Below are 14,940 nucleotides of genomic sequence, written 5' to 3' on the forward strand. Positions count from 1 at the left end.
ACTTTTTTTTTTTTAAAGGGGTATTCCAGGAAAAAACTTTTTTTTTATGTATCAACTGGTTCCAGAAAGTTAAACAGATTTGTAAATTACTTCTATTACTTCTATTAAAAAATCTTAATCCTTTCAGTACTTATGAGCTTCTGAAGTTAAGGTTGTTCTTTTCTGTCTAAGTAATCTCTGATGACACGTGTCTCGGGAAACACCCAGTTTAGAAGCAAATTCCCATAGCAAACCTCTTCTAAACTGGGCGTTTCCCGAGACACGTGTCATCAGAGATTACTTAGACAGGAAAGAACAACCTAAACTTCAGAAGCTCATAAGTACTGAAAGGATTAAGATTTTTTTAATAGAAGTAATTTCCAAATCTGTTTAACTTTCTGGCACCAGTTAATTTAGGAAAAAACTTTTTCCAGTGGAGTACCCCTTTAATATACAGAAATTGCTATATCATCCACAGACAAGTTTCAGAGAACCTATGTAAATAATGGAATCATATGCAGAAAGTCAAACAGATACAATATGTAAAATGGGGAAACGTAGCTCAGAAAAAATACAATTTTGGTTATAAACTAAAACAAGTGCAACTGTACACACCAGGTTTGATGAGTTGGGATAACAGTGATGTACATTATAATTCTGCTATTGTTTTCAGGTGATAACCCCAGAAGAGATTATCCACCCAAATGTTGATGAACACTCTGTCATGACCTACCTGTCACAGTTCCCAAAAGCTAAGCTTAAGCCTGGAGCCCCATTGAAGCCTAAGTTAAATCCTAAAAAAGCAAGAGCTTATGGTCGAGGTAAATGGTTTTAGGGTTTTCCTATTGCATGTTTGTTAATGATGTGGCTTATGTTAAACATGTAACTTTGCCTATGGACAGCATTTTATAGAGTCGGAGAAACCAAGGAGATGTATTCTATTGTGGGCAAATCTGGATAGCCTGTAGTCTATTGATGTATATCCCTGCTTGTTGTGGACTGGAGTCCATTAGGTGGTCCAACTCATACAGGGAAGGCTGCCAACCATGAAGTCAATGAAGTCCAAATTATATAGCTATCGGACATCGTATCCCTTATGCTCTGGATAGGGGATAACATGTCTAGGAGCGGAGTACCCCTTGGGAAAAGATTTAACATGGCGTTCTGCACTGTAACATTCTGCTCAGAGATCAATGTGACAGGTTCACGTGTAAAGGGGTTGTCCAGGATTAGGAAGAAATATAGCTGCCACGTCCTGTCTTTAGGTTGTCTGGCATTGCAGCTGACTTCAAACACCCCATATGCTTCACCCTAGTCCTTGACAACTTCTTCATTTGTATATATGAAATCCCAGACACAACCTATTGTGCGGTGCAGCCATGTTTATCAAATTCTAGAAATCCCATTAAACTGCAATGTTAAATGTCAGTGGTCTCCAATATTTGGCTCTGCACCTGTTGGGAATCTACAAGCCCTAGCATGCCCGGACAGCGTTTGGCTGTTAGACATGCTGGGAGTTGTAGTCTCACAACAGCTGGAAGGCCACAGGTTGAAGAACACAGTTTTAAATGATTCTCATTTTAAAGCATGTATGGTTGTTTTCCTTAGGGTGTAAACACACAAATATGGTTTTATATAGGGATGACATCATTCTTTAAAAATGACTTGTATATAAGCCTTGCAGACTAGACGTATGTGCCGTCATGTCATTTATGATATGCACAGATATTGTCTTCATACACTTAAATATGTTCAGATTGTTACTAATCCTGAAGTGAAAGTTTTATCCTTAGAGAGAAAGGTGTGGTACAGCGCCATTAAAACATTTATTAAAAAACATAAGATGGATTTGTATGATTTCATGGTTTTCAAGTGTCATAAATCTGGCTGTTTGTAAATACACGGGAGGATTAGGTGTCCCTATTGTTTTGGACTAGAGTCTGTACCTAAATTATGGGATATTTCTGTGACTCCCACACACTCTGTTATGTGAAAAATGCACTTTACTCATCTTAATATGCCCTATTCTGGTAAAAAAAAAAAAAGTGTAAAATACAGGTTTTTAATAGACAAACTTCTGTCATCTTCAGTGTAAAACATTATAAGTCATTTTCTTAGTTATATCGGTTTCTATCCTTTATTTGCCAAATGGAATAACCATAGGGGTTTCCACTATGTAATGTAGTCTTATCATAGGTAGCGTGCATCAATGTGTCACGTTTGGTGAGAAAACCTATAGGAATCTCAATAGTGACCATTTTGAATATTGCCCATCATTTCCAGAAACAGCTATGGCTAAGAAATAGAGATATTGATCAGAATTAGGAGAAAGGGAAAACTTTTGAAGATTTCTTTTTTTTGTGTGTGTGTGTGTGCTCCATTAAGTTTCAATATTTTTTTATACTATTATATTTATTTAATATGGTTTGCAATGTTTTTACAGGTGTGGAACCTACAGGGAATATGGTAAAAAGACCGGCACCCTTCACCGTAGAGACAATCAGTGCTGGGCAAGGGGAGGTTTTGGTCTATGTGGAAGACCCCGAAGGAATCAGAGAAGAGGTATGAGGGTTTCCACTATGACGTACATACAGTGTACCATTGTAACTTGAAACCAGACTCAACATACAATGTTATGGGCAGTCCAGATCTGTGAAATGTGTCAATTGCTGGATGAACCGACCAATCAGAATGGACATTCACTGGTAAAACCCTTGTATTACTGAAGTGCATGCACTGACTGGTGTCTGGTAGCGCCCCCGACAGTACAGGGAGGTAGTACATGTTATGTACTCTTTACCTGTGCCAAGGTTAGCTACTCTTTTGGACACCAGGTAAGGGCGGCTCCATGATACTTTTTTAGGACATTGCCTGTACTGAACAGGGCGCTTAAGAAGCTCCTGTCCTCAACATAGACCAGTGTTTCCCAACCAGGGTGCCTCCAGCTGTTGCAAAACTACAACTCCCAGCATGCCCGGACAGCCTTTGGCTGTCCGGGCATGCTGGGAGTTGTAGTTTTGCAACAGCTGGAGGCACCCTGGTTGGGAATCACTGACATAGACAGTGATTTACAGCTCCCAGAAGATCTTTCTTACTTTTATATGTACAATCTTGCTTTATCTGTATTAGTTATCTACTTATTTTTCTTTAATTCTCACTTTTTCCTATTTTTGGATGACATTTTGGTGGCTTCAGAACCAATTACCAGGTTTTCATAGAGTTATGGTCTCAACATACAATGGTTTCAACATACAATGGTCATCCTGGAACCAATTAATATTGTAACTTGAGGGACCAGTGTATAGTGTTTTACGTCCCTAATGTCCCTTTTTTACAAGCACATGACAGTCCAGTACAAGCGACGTTTGACTATACACAGGTCTATCTGCTCCCTAGAAAAGGATGATTTACTTGGCCCAAATTTTGGCAGTGAATGGCTGCAGGAATGAACCCTCGAAGGGGCAATAATCGGCAAATGTCTGTTCAGCCGATAATTGTGCCATGTTGAAAATGCCTTGAACCAAATTCCCACTCTCCATAAAATGCATGATATGATCATATACCATGATTCTATTAAAGCTTAAAAGCTCAACATTAACACACCTAAAGGAGATGTATAATTTACCCCCTGGAATATATGTACCACAGATTGATAAACATAGAGGACCATGAACTCGACTAAATTCTAGCTGTACTACTAGTTTGTTTTTGTGTCATTTTTAATGTCTGTGTATGTCCATCTTTGATCAACAGTTTTTATATACTGTATATATAGTCTACATAACATTTTTAGCAGCATAACAATAGACTGATCCTGAGTTACAGGCTGTGTTACAGTCCTGAACTCCTTTTTAAAATACTTTTAGGTTCCGAAATTACATTTCGGAATGTTCCTTGCCATTTCTGTGTCTGAGAGCCTGCCATGGGAAATGTCTTCTTTACACCAGACACTGTACTGTCATCTGATATAGGAAACACTAAATATCCTAATATATTACAGTAGCTCAGATATGTTAAAGTGCTAATCCCATCTCCCAAAGTTATCATCTATTAACAGCTGCATTCAGAAATGTTCGGAAACCCCAAAAAGAATGAATAGTGGTGTTCACGCATGTGCGGGAAACTTTGTTCATTCAGCAGGACAATTTTCTTTTGTTCTCGTGAATGCTTGGGTTCCTAGTGGGCGGACCCCAAACATTGACTTCTTATACTCAGGTGGATAGGTTATAGCTTTAAGAATATGTCTGTTGACTGTGTCCAGTAGCAATGTGCAGAAGTGTAAATATAGCCGTGTCCCGTTGTTTTTATGCTCCTTTTTATACCTGGGGTTTCTGTATTTTTTTTTTACATATTGTCACAAAAAAAAGTACAAATTAAGTTGGCAACCCTGTTATGGCCCATCTCCCTATCTTACACTTACTCCAGGCCCCTGACTGTACTCCTCGGATGACAGACAGAAACTCTTTTATCATTTAAAATTGTTGAGAACTAGTGAACAATACACAATGTAACGTCCAGCGATATCATATTATCTCACATGACTGCATTCTCAGCTGACAGGCATCACATATTTATCAGGATTCCTTTCTAAAGCTTTAACAAGAACGTGTGCTATCTGTAACTTGTTGTTGAGTTTATATTTTGATAAAGCTGTAAGAAATATCTTTGAAAATAAGTGCAATGGGAAAAAAAATATAATGCAATGGTCGCTGCCAGTCACTTTCTAGCTGTCACTTGAATATTCTGGCATCTAGAATTTGGTTGGTCACTGTGGAAACTGAACGATTTCAGTGATCTGTTGACATACACATGCACGGTAAGTGGAGCAGAGGGTCCAAGCATTGGCCATATGAGTGTTTGGTCGGCCTTACATGCATAAGTTTTCCTTAGTGTCCCTAATTTTGTTTTATATTCATAGACCTCTAGTACTCTTGAAGGTTGAGTCCTCTTAAAGTTAAGGTGGTCATACACTTTCAATAGCTGTTGGTAGAATGTGTATTTGGTCGACCTCTCTCTCTCTCTTTTCATCACCCTTTAAACATTAACATTTGGCATCACTGAACGTTAGTGCTCTATGGAGAAAGGAGGTAAAGGGGCTGTTAGGCAGCTCTGGTGGCAGCTGCTTATCTTTCCAAAAACAGGAGGTTTGGAGAGTTAAACTCCAATATGACATCGAACATCATCTGTTGGGGAAGAGCTGCCATACATTTTTAGCATTTTGCCAGTCCTGCCAAGGTTGTCACGTTTAGTCAACTTTTGAATAAAGTGTATAGGAACCATAGGTCTCATTTATCCTGTAGACCAGTATTTCCCTTAGTCTTTCACACGTGATATAATTTTGGTGATGTCTGATAAACTGACAATGCTTTATATCGCCTGTGAAAGGAAATCCGTAAAATATGACCTGTTGGGGGTACTGGAAGAACGGGCTTGGGAAACACTGCTGCAGACAAAAACGCCTAGATCAGTAGATTTAATAGATGGAATCTTCCTTCTAAAGATAAAGAGTCTTTAGCAATTTGAAGTGTAATTTCCATAGTTAAGAACCTCTGACACAAATGTGGTCATGTGCCATTAAAGTCAATAGTGAAATTGAAAGGAGGGTTTCACAGGCCCACATACATATCATTTAAGTGTTTTTCTCTATTTTTTTTATTTTTATTGATTTTTAGGCCAAGGTAATAGCCAACAATGACAAGAACAAGACTTTCTCTGTTGAATATGTACCTAAAGTGACTGGCGTCCATAAGGTAAATTGGTGGTTTTCCAGCATTGGCAAATGTCTTGTACGTCAAAAGAAATCTCTTTCACATGAAGTTTAGTTTCTTGATTTTGTGTGTGTTTAAAGAATGTTGGATATAGCTGAAAAAATGGCTTTGGGAAATGTTTGGTTCCCTTGCGCCAGTGCTGTTTATGAATTAATTATAGTGAGTTTGGCAGTGTTTGCTCACGGATGCGTTATTGCAAAAGTGCCACTTTTGTATTGGAGCATAATACTGCACTCATATGGCTTACATCTTTTGCTACTCAGTAGTGTTTATACAATCAATGAATAGATTAAATATGCCTAAAGAAAACCATACTTCATTTCTTGGCAATACACTCAACAAATCCTGGCACAAACTGAGAAACACTGCATGTACGTGATGCTGTACTAATGTCAGCAATTAAATCCCTATTAGATATACATGTAAGCTTCAAGCACTTGAGCGGCCCATCTTGTCTCAAGCTGTAGGACTTAGTGACAGCTTAGCCTGAATTTTGTGCTATAAATTTTTTTTTTTAAGCGTTATTGTCATGAAAAACAAATTTTGACAAATTGCTCAGATATGTCAAAAGTTGATGATCACATCGGCCTGTATCTCATAATTACAGGAGGTCTCAGGAGTGAGACCCGGTGTGATCAACAACTATTGACATAATGACAACGTCTGAAAAAAGTAAAAAAAAAAATAAAAAAAAAGAAAGAAAATTTGCAAACCTTCTGCTTAAACAGGCCACAGTTGACCTGTATTTTCAGGCTCCAAAAACAGTGTGTGCACAGAGTGTGCTTAAACTTTTGGCACTGCATGTTCAGGGTTGAAAAATGAAATCACCCCCCCCCCCCCCCTAAAAAATAAAAATAAATAAAAATATAAATATATATAGATATATATATATATATATATATGTATGTACATATGTATGTGTATATATATATATATATATATATATATATATATATATATATATATATATATAATTTTTTTTTTTTTTTCATCAAAATCAATGCAGCACTACTTAACCAAAGGTGCATGGTGCCAGCGCCCTGACCAGATCACAGTCCAACCAATAGAAGAAAATGGCGCAGCACTCCAAGATATGTAGAAAGAACGGTGTATTTATACTATCATGTCCCAAAAAACAAGCGACATTTAGGAGGAGCTGAAATGTTGCTTGTTTTTTGGGACATGATGGAATAAATACACCGTTTTTTCTACAAATCTTGGAGTGCTGCGCCATTTTCTTATATATATATATATACACACACCTCTGATGCCATCTTCTGGGTTCTGTTCATGCTGCCCACTCATAAAGGAGATGAATATAGATGAACAAGCAGCGCGAATAGGACAAAGGGCACAATGTCAGAGGTGCAGATCTTCAAACCCTCCTCCAGGGCATTTAAGACTCCATTAACATAGTGCAATATTGTGCTATATCTCAGGAAAGGCTGAAAGAATTTTGGTAAGGAATATATTGTTTTACTAAAGATTACCTGTACTAACCACATGTAATTTCAGGTTACTGGGCTTGATCCATAGTTCAGTTTCCCTTAAAGACACCTTAGTTTCCCTAAGACACCTTATCCCCTATCCAAAGGATAGGAGATAAGATGTCTGATCCCGGGGGTCCTGCCACTGCCCGTCACACCCCCTCCCATAGACTTGCATTGAGGGGTGTGACATCACAAGGGGGCAGAGTCGTGGTGGGTGCTGCATGAGAGATTGCAGGGGTCACCAGAGGTGGGACCCCTGCGATCAGACAACTTATCCCCTATACTTTGGATAGGAGCTAAGATGTCTTAGGGCCCTTTAAATGGTGCCAAAAAAAAAATATTTTACAAGGCTATCTATAGAAAAACTAAATAAAAAATGTCACTGCTTTATAAATTGTCCTAAGAGTCCTAAAAGACCGAAATAGGCAATGTCCTTATAGGTTAAATACACATAAAAGCAAGAAAATTTCAATATTTGTACTATTATCTATTTCTGCCCAGGTAGGTTTGTTTCTTTGTTCTTTGTGTAAATAGGAGGGTATTTCCACTATAAACAATTTATTAGCTCATTTACCCTGTTTAGGTGATGGTATCCTTTAAAACAAAAATAATTTCCTGCACCATCCATCATAGGAATCAGCTTTTTGACTGATTATAGTATATATAGTTTAGGAGAAGTTGTACAGATGATGTCATTAACAAGCTGTTGACATAATCAGTCCAGCCATGACCTCATCGTTCCCCAGAGCCAATTCTGATTTACATTTTTTGTTCCAGGTCAGTAATTCTGGGGTTTAATTTAAAAAACAAAAAATCTTGGTCAGTATGAAATCAAAGCTTGGCCGTAAAACAATGATGTAAGATTCATTAATATCTTTTGCATTATTAACTGTTGTCACATCTTTTCAGTAATGAAATCTGTGATCTGTTGCTTGAAGTCTCTCTGGTTTTACATTGATCTTTAGTTTAGGAGATGTAATGCTTAACAAGCCAAGGCAGGCCTCAGCCCACCCCGGCTTTTTATGATGGTGTCAATCTTTTAACACTCCACACTTGAATCTGTAGCTAGTTAAACCCAGTTGTGTGAATCGTGAGCGTTGCCCAAACTCCTTGTGTTTTTTATGTTGTGTTTTATAGGTGACTGTGCTTTTTGCTGGTCAGCACATATCAAAGAGCCCATTTGAAGTCGATGTTGAGAAAGCACAAGGAGACGCCAGTAAAGTGACAGCTAAAGGGCCAGGCTTGGAGACAACTGGTAATATTGCCAATAAACCCACCTATTTTGACATTTACACAGCAGGTGCGTATTGTTCTTTAATTTTTTTCTGATATTGTTTGAATGTTTATTAGAAAGAGGACTGGGGTTTTATTTTCAGGTATTTCTTACTATTGCAACAAAATTTGCTTTGATTGGGGGAGCTATGGTAATGGCAGACTCATCTTCTAAAGGCGCATTCCACTTGTACTTGATATGGATCAAATACTGCTCCCTAACTCAATAGTAAAAGTTTGTTCATACAGGTAATTTTACATAAAACATTAATCTCGGGAGGAAAAAACACCCTACCGCATGTTTTTCCCCTATTGATCGCAAGGGTCTTGGCGCTGAAATCCTGAAAGATCAAAATTTGGTGTCCCGGTACAGGATCTGGTCCTATCCCTGTCTATAGTCCCTTCAGTTAGAGTCCCTTCATTCCACAGGGCTCTCCTGCAGGGCTTGCCCCTTGGTTGCCTCCTATAAATGTATTTCTGTATAGTGTACAAATGTATAGGATCTACCTAGGTTACATCATATATAATAATGGTTGTACAGATATTTAGGACCTTCCTGGGTCATGTCATGTGATGTGCAGCCAAAGGGATTAATCCAGCCCCCCTTGTATATAAGGGGCTGTAGTCACTATTCTTTTTTTTCTTCCTGCTGGAAACCAAAACAAGCACAATTAGCATATTTCAATTCATCTCAACTAGGCCTAAAAAAAGCCTAAAGATCCAACAGCCACTAAAACCGTGAGTTATAAAGCTCTATCTACAAATTCTTTGTGACTACTATTCAACTCAAATCCTATAATTAGTAGCACAGTGGCCTGCTTAAAGCTCAAGACTATTAGTCCCAGCAAAGCCTGTGAGGAACCTGCATCCCGGTTACCTCAAGAGAAACTGTTTAATTGTAAAGACTGTGGGCATAAGAAGTTCAGTAAAAGTTCCAGTTATCTCATAAATTCTGCTGTGGACATTCCGTTTATTATCCTGCCGTTTGTGGACCGGTTGTCAGCAGGGCCTTCTATACAAAACAACCGCACCCTGGCGTCACGACAAACCAAGGGTTAATACCACCATACCCTGTAGCATCATTGCAACATCCCTATATCACTACCCCTCTGGCTTACCACAATAACTTTTAACATGTCTCAGTGACGGGTCAAAACTTTATTGAATGACAGGTACACTTTGAGACCAGGTTTATATAGCAGAAAAGTCATAAAAAATGTTATTCGCACATTTTCGTCCTGGAGCTGTATATTATTATTTCAGCATTCTATAGTAGTATTTACTCAATCATTATGTCTGCTACTTAGGGGTCTGTATATTTTTGTAGTGTTGGATGCTGGTTGTAATCCAGTACACCATAGAACAGGTGAAGGGGAGCACTCCACAGGGTATCGTCCAACATAAGGCACAACGTATCAAACAGGGTATCATTTAACAGAACCATGGCCCTAATAAGGACGTACTGTGTAGTGCATGCATTGGCTAACTGAATAGGAGTATGGCACCTAAAACTCAAGAAGGCAACTTTTTACAGTAGCCTGAATTCACAAAACAGCCTATGGCTGCTGATATTAAAAGGCTAAGTTCACATGTGTTGAAACCTCTATTTGGGGCCTCAGTCATAGACTCTGTCCAACAGGAGTAAAGTGAGACAGTGGGTCTGTTGCACGCAGGACCTCCACAAAGCCCAATGGATCCCATTGACTATAATGGTGTCTGTCAGGTTTCCGGATGGTTTCTTTTCACTTGATTTTAACCAGACAATAAAACAGTGCTATGTTATTTGAATGACATCTGCCATAGAGGCTCTGAATGGAGCCTCCGAAACACATGTGAACCTAGCCATATTAGGGCCTTGTCCCCTTGGTGCTTTCGAAGGCTTTGACAAAGGACCCCCTTCTTCCTTCAGGGAAGGTCTGAAGTTCCGCACCCCTTGTAAACATGTGCTGTTTTTTTTATTTTTTTTATTTTTTTTACCTTACTGTTGCAGAAACATTTGAAAAGTTTCCTAAAATGCATGAGCTTGACATCTTTACATTCTAGTGAGCTAAACCACAGACGAACTTTCCATAAAGTAGGAAATGCTAGCACTATCTGGAGAATCCACTTGCATCCTGGATTTGTAAAGCAATCTTGCATCTGTGTCAAATATTTCCTTTTTTTAATGTATCTTATGACTTACGACTCTATGGGCTGGTAGTGATTATTAGAGCCCTAGTGTCGGTGCCAGTACATATTATGAAGTGTTAGTCTGCCAGTACTCTTAAAATATTTAGTTTGACAGACAGGATAAGAAGACAAACAAATGAGGAATTCCGATCTATTAAAGAGTCTGGGCATTCAGTACTTAAACAACCTCCCGTGTCCAGCACTCAATCATTGGATATAATGCCAACCTTTGTGGAGGGAAATGTTTTAGGGAATGGATATATGGAAGCGTCCAAAAGCCTTTTGCATTCTTATTTCTTCTGAATCTTTCATCCAGCCAGAATTCCTCAAGTTCTTTATTTTCTCACAAACCTACTTTGGAAAAAGTTGGCTTCCTGATGCCACCACTAAAGGGCTGGTCTGTGGCCTCTGTTGGAGGAGGGGCCCCTTTCTACCTCACAGAATACCCCAACATGGGGCAGCAGTTGGAGCAGTTGTCCAGAGCCTGTCCCTTAGCAAGCCTGTGATTAGGTCTCTGCAATGACTAGCCGGTCCTGGATGCAGTTCTTGCCTACAGCAGAAACCCAGTTGTCCATTTTCTGCTTTTCTCAACTCCTCACTACTGTAGCAGGACAGTCCCACAAGATCCCCATAGTGGTGGCAGTCACTATCTTTGGCAGCAGAGAAGTCCTGGCCAAGTCCTTTTATAGGTGTGGGTCTCCTGTGGATGCAAAGTAACCCTAGGGGGAACTCCTCCTCCAAGCTGCCCCCCTTTTTGACAGATGATAATGTGGTGGCTGGGTGGTGCAGGTAATAGTGTAGGGTATGTTGGTATTAACCCTATGTTGTTGTGACGCCAGGATGCGGTTTCCTTAGAGTAATGGTCCTACCGCCAACCGTCCCACAAACGGTAGGGAGAAATAATTGAATGTCCACAGCAGATATTGATGTAAACTGGAATAATCTTTACTGCATATTTTATGCAACTGCAGGAAGCAGAACAGTCTTTGCATAGAGGACCGTAGTTCAGGTTCCTCACAGGTTTGCTGGGACTTCTTTCATATCAATGAGCTTTGATTTGCTAGCTACAGTGCTACTGGTTTGAAGATAATTGAGTTGAAGTAGTCACACAGGATTTTAGTAGTTTTGAGCTGGATGACTCACGGTTTAGTGGTTGCGGAAGATAAGGCTTCAGGCCTAGCTTGAATTGATGAATTGTGCTGAGATTAGTGCTGCTTGATAGTCTGGAACTAAGAGAGAGAATTTAGTGGCAGCAGACCCTTATATAATAAGAGGGTGGGACAAAGCTCATTGGATAGCCAAACCTGTCAGTCCTGACCTCTGGAACTCTGGGTATATCACATGACCCAGAGGTCCTTAAACCATAGCATAACATAAATTAAAGGCATGTGACCTCTAAGGTCCTATACAGAGGTATCCTAGATTAATTAAATATATAAGTATATATATTAAATATTACAATATTAAGAGGCGACTAGGGGTTAGCCCTTCAGGAGAGCCCATTAGCATGGAGGGACTCTGGCTGAGGGGACTCCAGACAAAAGGGACAGGACCAAGGACACCACAATAAGCTGGTGTAGATTTTTACTACAAGTTACACATATTACTGGCATAACTTACTTTTCTGCTATAGTAATTTCTATTAGCAATGGTGAGGTGAGAGTGGTGTAAAAACGGCAAAAGGCCGGTTTCTCGTGTTCTGCACCCACATTTTTGAATCTGTATTGTGGCTGTAAATCCCGGTTTGACTGCAGGTTTGATGATCCAAGTGACAGCTGTGGGTTTAGGGAAAGATGATACCCAGCACTCACCAGTAATGCACAGTGAAGATTTATTATGCCATAGTTTAGTACAAGGACGTATTTGCCTAAGGCAGACAGCTGAGGAAGGCTCCCACGCCGAAACGCGTCCTTGTACTACACTATGGCGTAATAAAACTATACTGTGCATTACTGGTGAGTGCTGGGTATCCTCTTTCTTCTACCTGTGGCTATTTGGGTTATAATCCTCCACCATGTTTTCTGATGTGTTTAAGTGGTTTTAAAGGGGTACTCCCACCCTAGACATCTTATCCCTATCCAAAGGATAGGGGATAAGATGTCTGATCTCGGGGGTCCCGCCGCTGGGGACGTCAGGAATCCGCCCTCATGTGACGTCACGCCTGTCCCCTTGATGCAAGTCTATGGGAGGGGGCGTGACAGCCGTCACGCCCCCTCCCATAGACTTGCATTGAGGGGACGGGTGTGACTTCACACGGGGGCAGAGTCCTGACATCACGGACTTCCATTCCCGTAGTTGCGACTCGGACCCTCCAGCGCTTCCAGACAAAAAAACAGGTGGGTGCCGCATGCAATACTGCAGGGGTCCCCAGCGGCGGGACCCACGAGATCAGACATCTTAACCCCTATCCTTTGGATAGGGGATAAGATGTCTAGGGTGGGAGTACCCCTTTAAATGTCTGTGCTTTTTGTTGTGTGATTCAATAAAGATTTATATATTTTTACAGTACTATTATGGTGTGCATCTTGATATAGTGGCTAGCTTTTCTTTTCTTTGGTCTACAGTTCTTGTCATAGCCACTGATAGCATCCCTTCCTTTATTTATATAGTGGTGCCCGTCTTTATGCATGTAGTAACATTTCTATAAAGTGAATAAGACTTATGTCACTATGTTCTTCTATGAATAATGGCCCTCGGTAATATTTTTCTTTCCACGCTCCTCTGTTTAGCTAATGCCTCGTCTCTGTTAATGCAGCCTTGCCTGAAATATTAGCCAGTCCTCCTTCTTCGTTCGCTAATTTTAGAACAGAAAACACAAAGGATGCTCTTATTCCATTGAACAGTGACTAGCATTGCTGAGCCAAGAAAAACACCGCTCGTGCCTTCTGTGGATGAAAGCTGAGGCTTCCTTTGGTGTCTACACCAATGTTTTCCCGCAGACTGATGTCACATTTAGATTAATAGTTTATATATACTGCGTAAAGCAAACATACTAATGTTAGAAAGGGATCTGTGTGATCCATTAATAAAATTCTTGCTGGACTGGATGATTTATGAAATGGTATTCTCATTGTAAATTTTTAGTCTATGCCTACTTTTATATGCATAGATATTTATAGCATATTATTATTATTAATAATAATTACTATTAGTATTAATAATAATAATTCATAAAAACACTTGAATGCAAGCCTTGAGATTTAATTTTGTCTGTTTTATTCTTTTGTTATTTTTTTGACATTTGCTATAGGTGCTGGAGTTGGAGATGTTGGTGTTGAAGTGATTGATCCACAGGGGAAGAACAATACAGTAGACATTGTACTTGAAGATAAAGGAAATTGTCTATACCGCTGTACCTATAAGCCCATGAAACCTGGACCTCACAGTGTAAATATCAACTTTGGTGGGGAAATTACACCAAAATGTCCTTATCAAGTTAATGTTGGGGAAGGTAAGTGCAATGGTTTTGGATACATATATGTAGAAATGCACTTTTAAATGTAACTATATTTTTATACTGGCAGCTCATAGTATTGCCATAGTAATGTCTAACACAGTCTGTGTAATTTTTCTATATCATAACCTAGACAGAGGTAACCTGCGGCAACATTTTTGATACTTGGTGAATCTCCAGCTTTTTATCATCTGTGCTGACCTTATGATAATTTTCTGTAGGCCAACAGCAGGTACCAAAGGGAGTTGGGGAGTTTAGTGGCCCTCAAATTTCATCATTGTCAGTTACACATTACAGTGGTCCCTCAAGATACAATATTAATTGGTTCCAGGACGACCATTGTATGTTGAGACCATAACTCTATGGAAACCTGGTAACTGGTTCTGAAGCCACCAAAATGTCATCCAAAAATAGGAAAATGTGAGTATACAGTACATACAGTGTCCCAAAATAAGTAACATGAAGGTGCCCTCAACTGGCACAGGAAAGAGTAGTACAGAACATGTAATACCTCCCTGTACTGTAGGGGGCGCTACCATACAGCCAGTCAGTGCCTGCACTTCAGTAATACAGGAGTTTTACCAGTGAATGCCCATTCTGATTGGTCAGATCTTCCGGTCATTGACATGTTTCGCCTGGTTTCAAGATAAAATGGTCCAGAAAAGACCATTGTATGTTGAAAATATTTTCTGTTGAAGGATCACTGTACCTGTTTACACAGGGCTATAATTTAAATGGCCGCACAAAAGATCCAGTCAGCCTTTGCTAGTTTGTTGCCTGATTCCTGACCCTTTTACACTGGCCAGTT

The 14,940-nt window shown here is 39.6% G+C and overlaps 1 protein-coding gene across 9 annotated transcripts in view; it reads left to right on the forward strand.

The window, feature by feature from the left end:
• The window catches only part of FLNB (filamin B), a 243,111-nt gene that overhangs the window by 105,480 nt on the left and 122,691 nt on the right, over window positions 1-14,940 (forward strand). For all 9 annotated transcript variants that reach the window (XM_056524444.1, XM_056524445.1, XM_056524446.1 and 6 more), the window contains exons 4-8: window positions 653-800; window positions 2,423-2,541; window positions 5,652-5,729; window positions 8,375-8,537; window positions 13,929-14,129. In XM_056524444.1, the coding sequence (XP_056380419.1) occupies window positions 653-800; window positions 2,423-2,541; window positions 5,652-5,729; window positions 8,375-8,537; window positions 13,929-14,129 (709 nt within the window). The remainder of the gene's footprint in view (window positions 1-652; window positions 801-2,422; window positions 2,542-5,651; window positions 5,730-8,374; window positions 8,538-13,928; window positions 14,130-14,940) is intronic.

Source organism: Hyla sarda, chromosome 6 (genome assembly GCF_029499605.1).
Source record: "Hyla sarda isolate aHylSar1 chromosome 6, aHylSar1.hap1, whole genome shotgun sequence".
Taxonomy (NCBI): Eukaryota; Metazoa; Chordata; class Amphibia; order Anura; family Hylidae; genus Hyla; species Hyla sarda.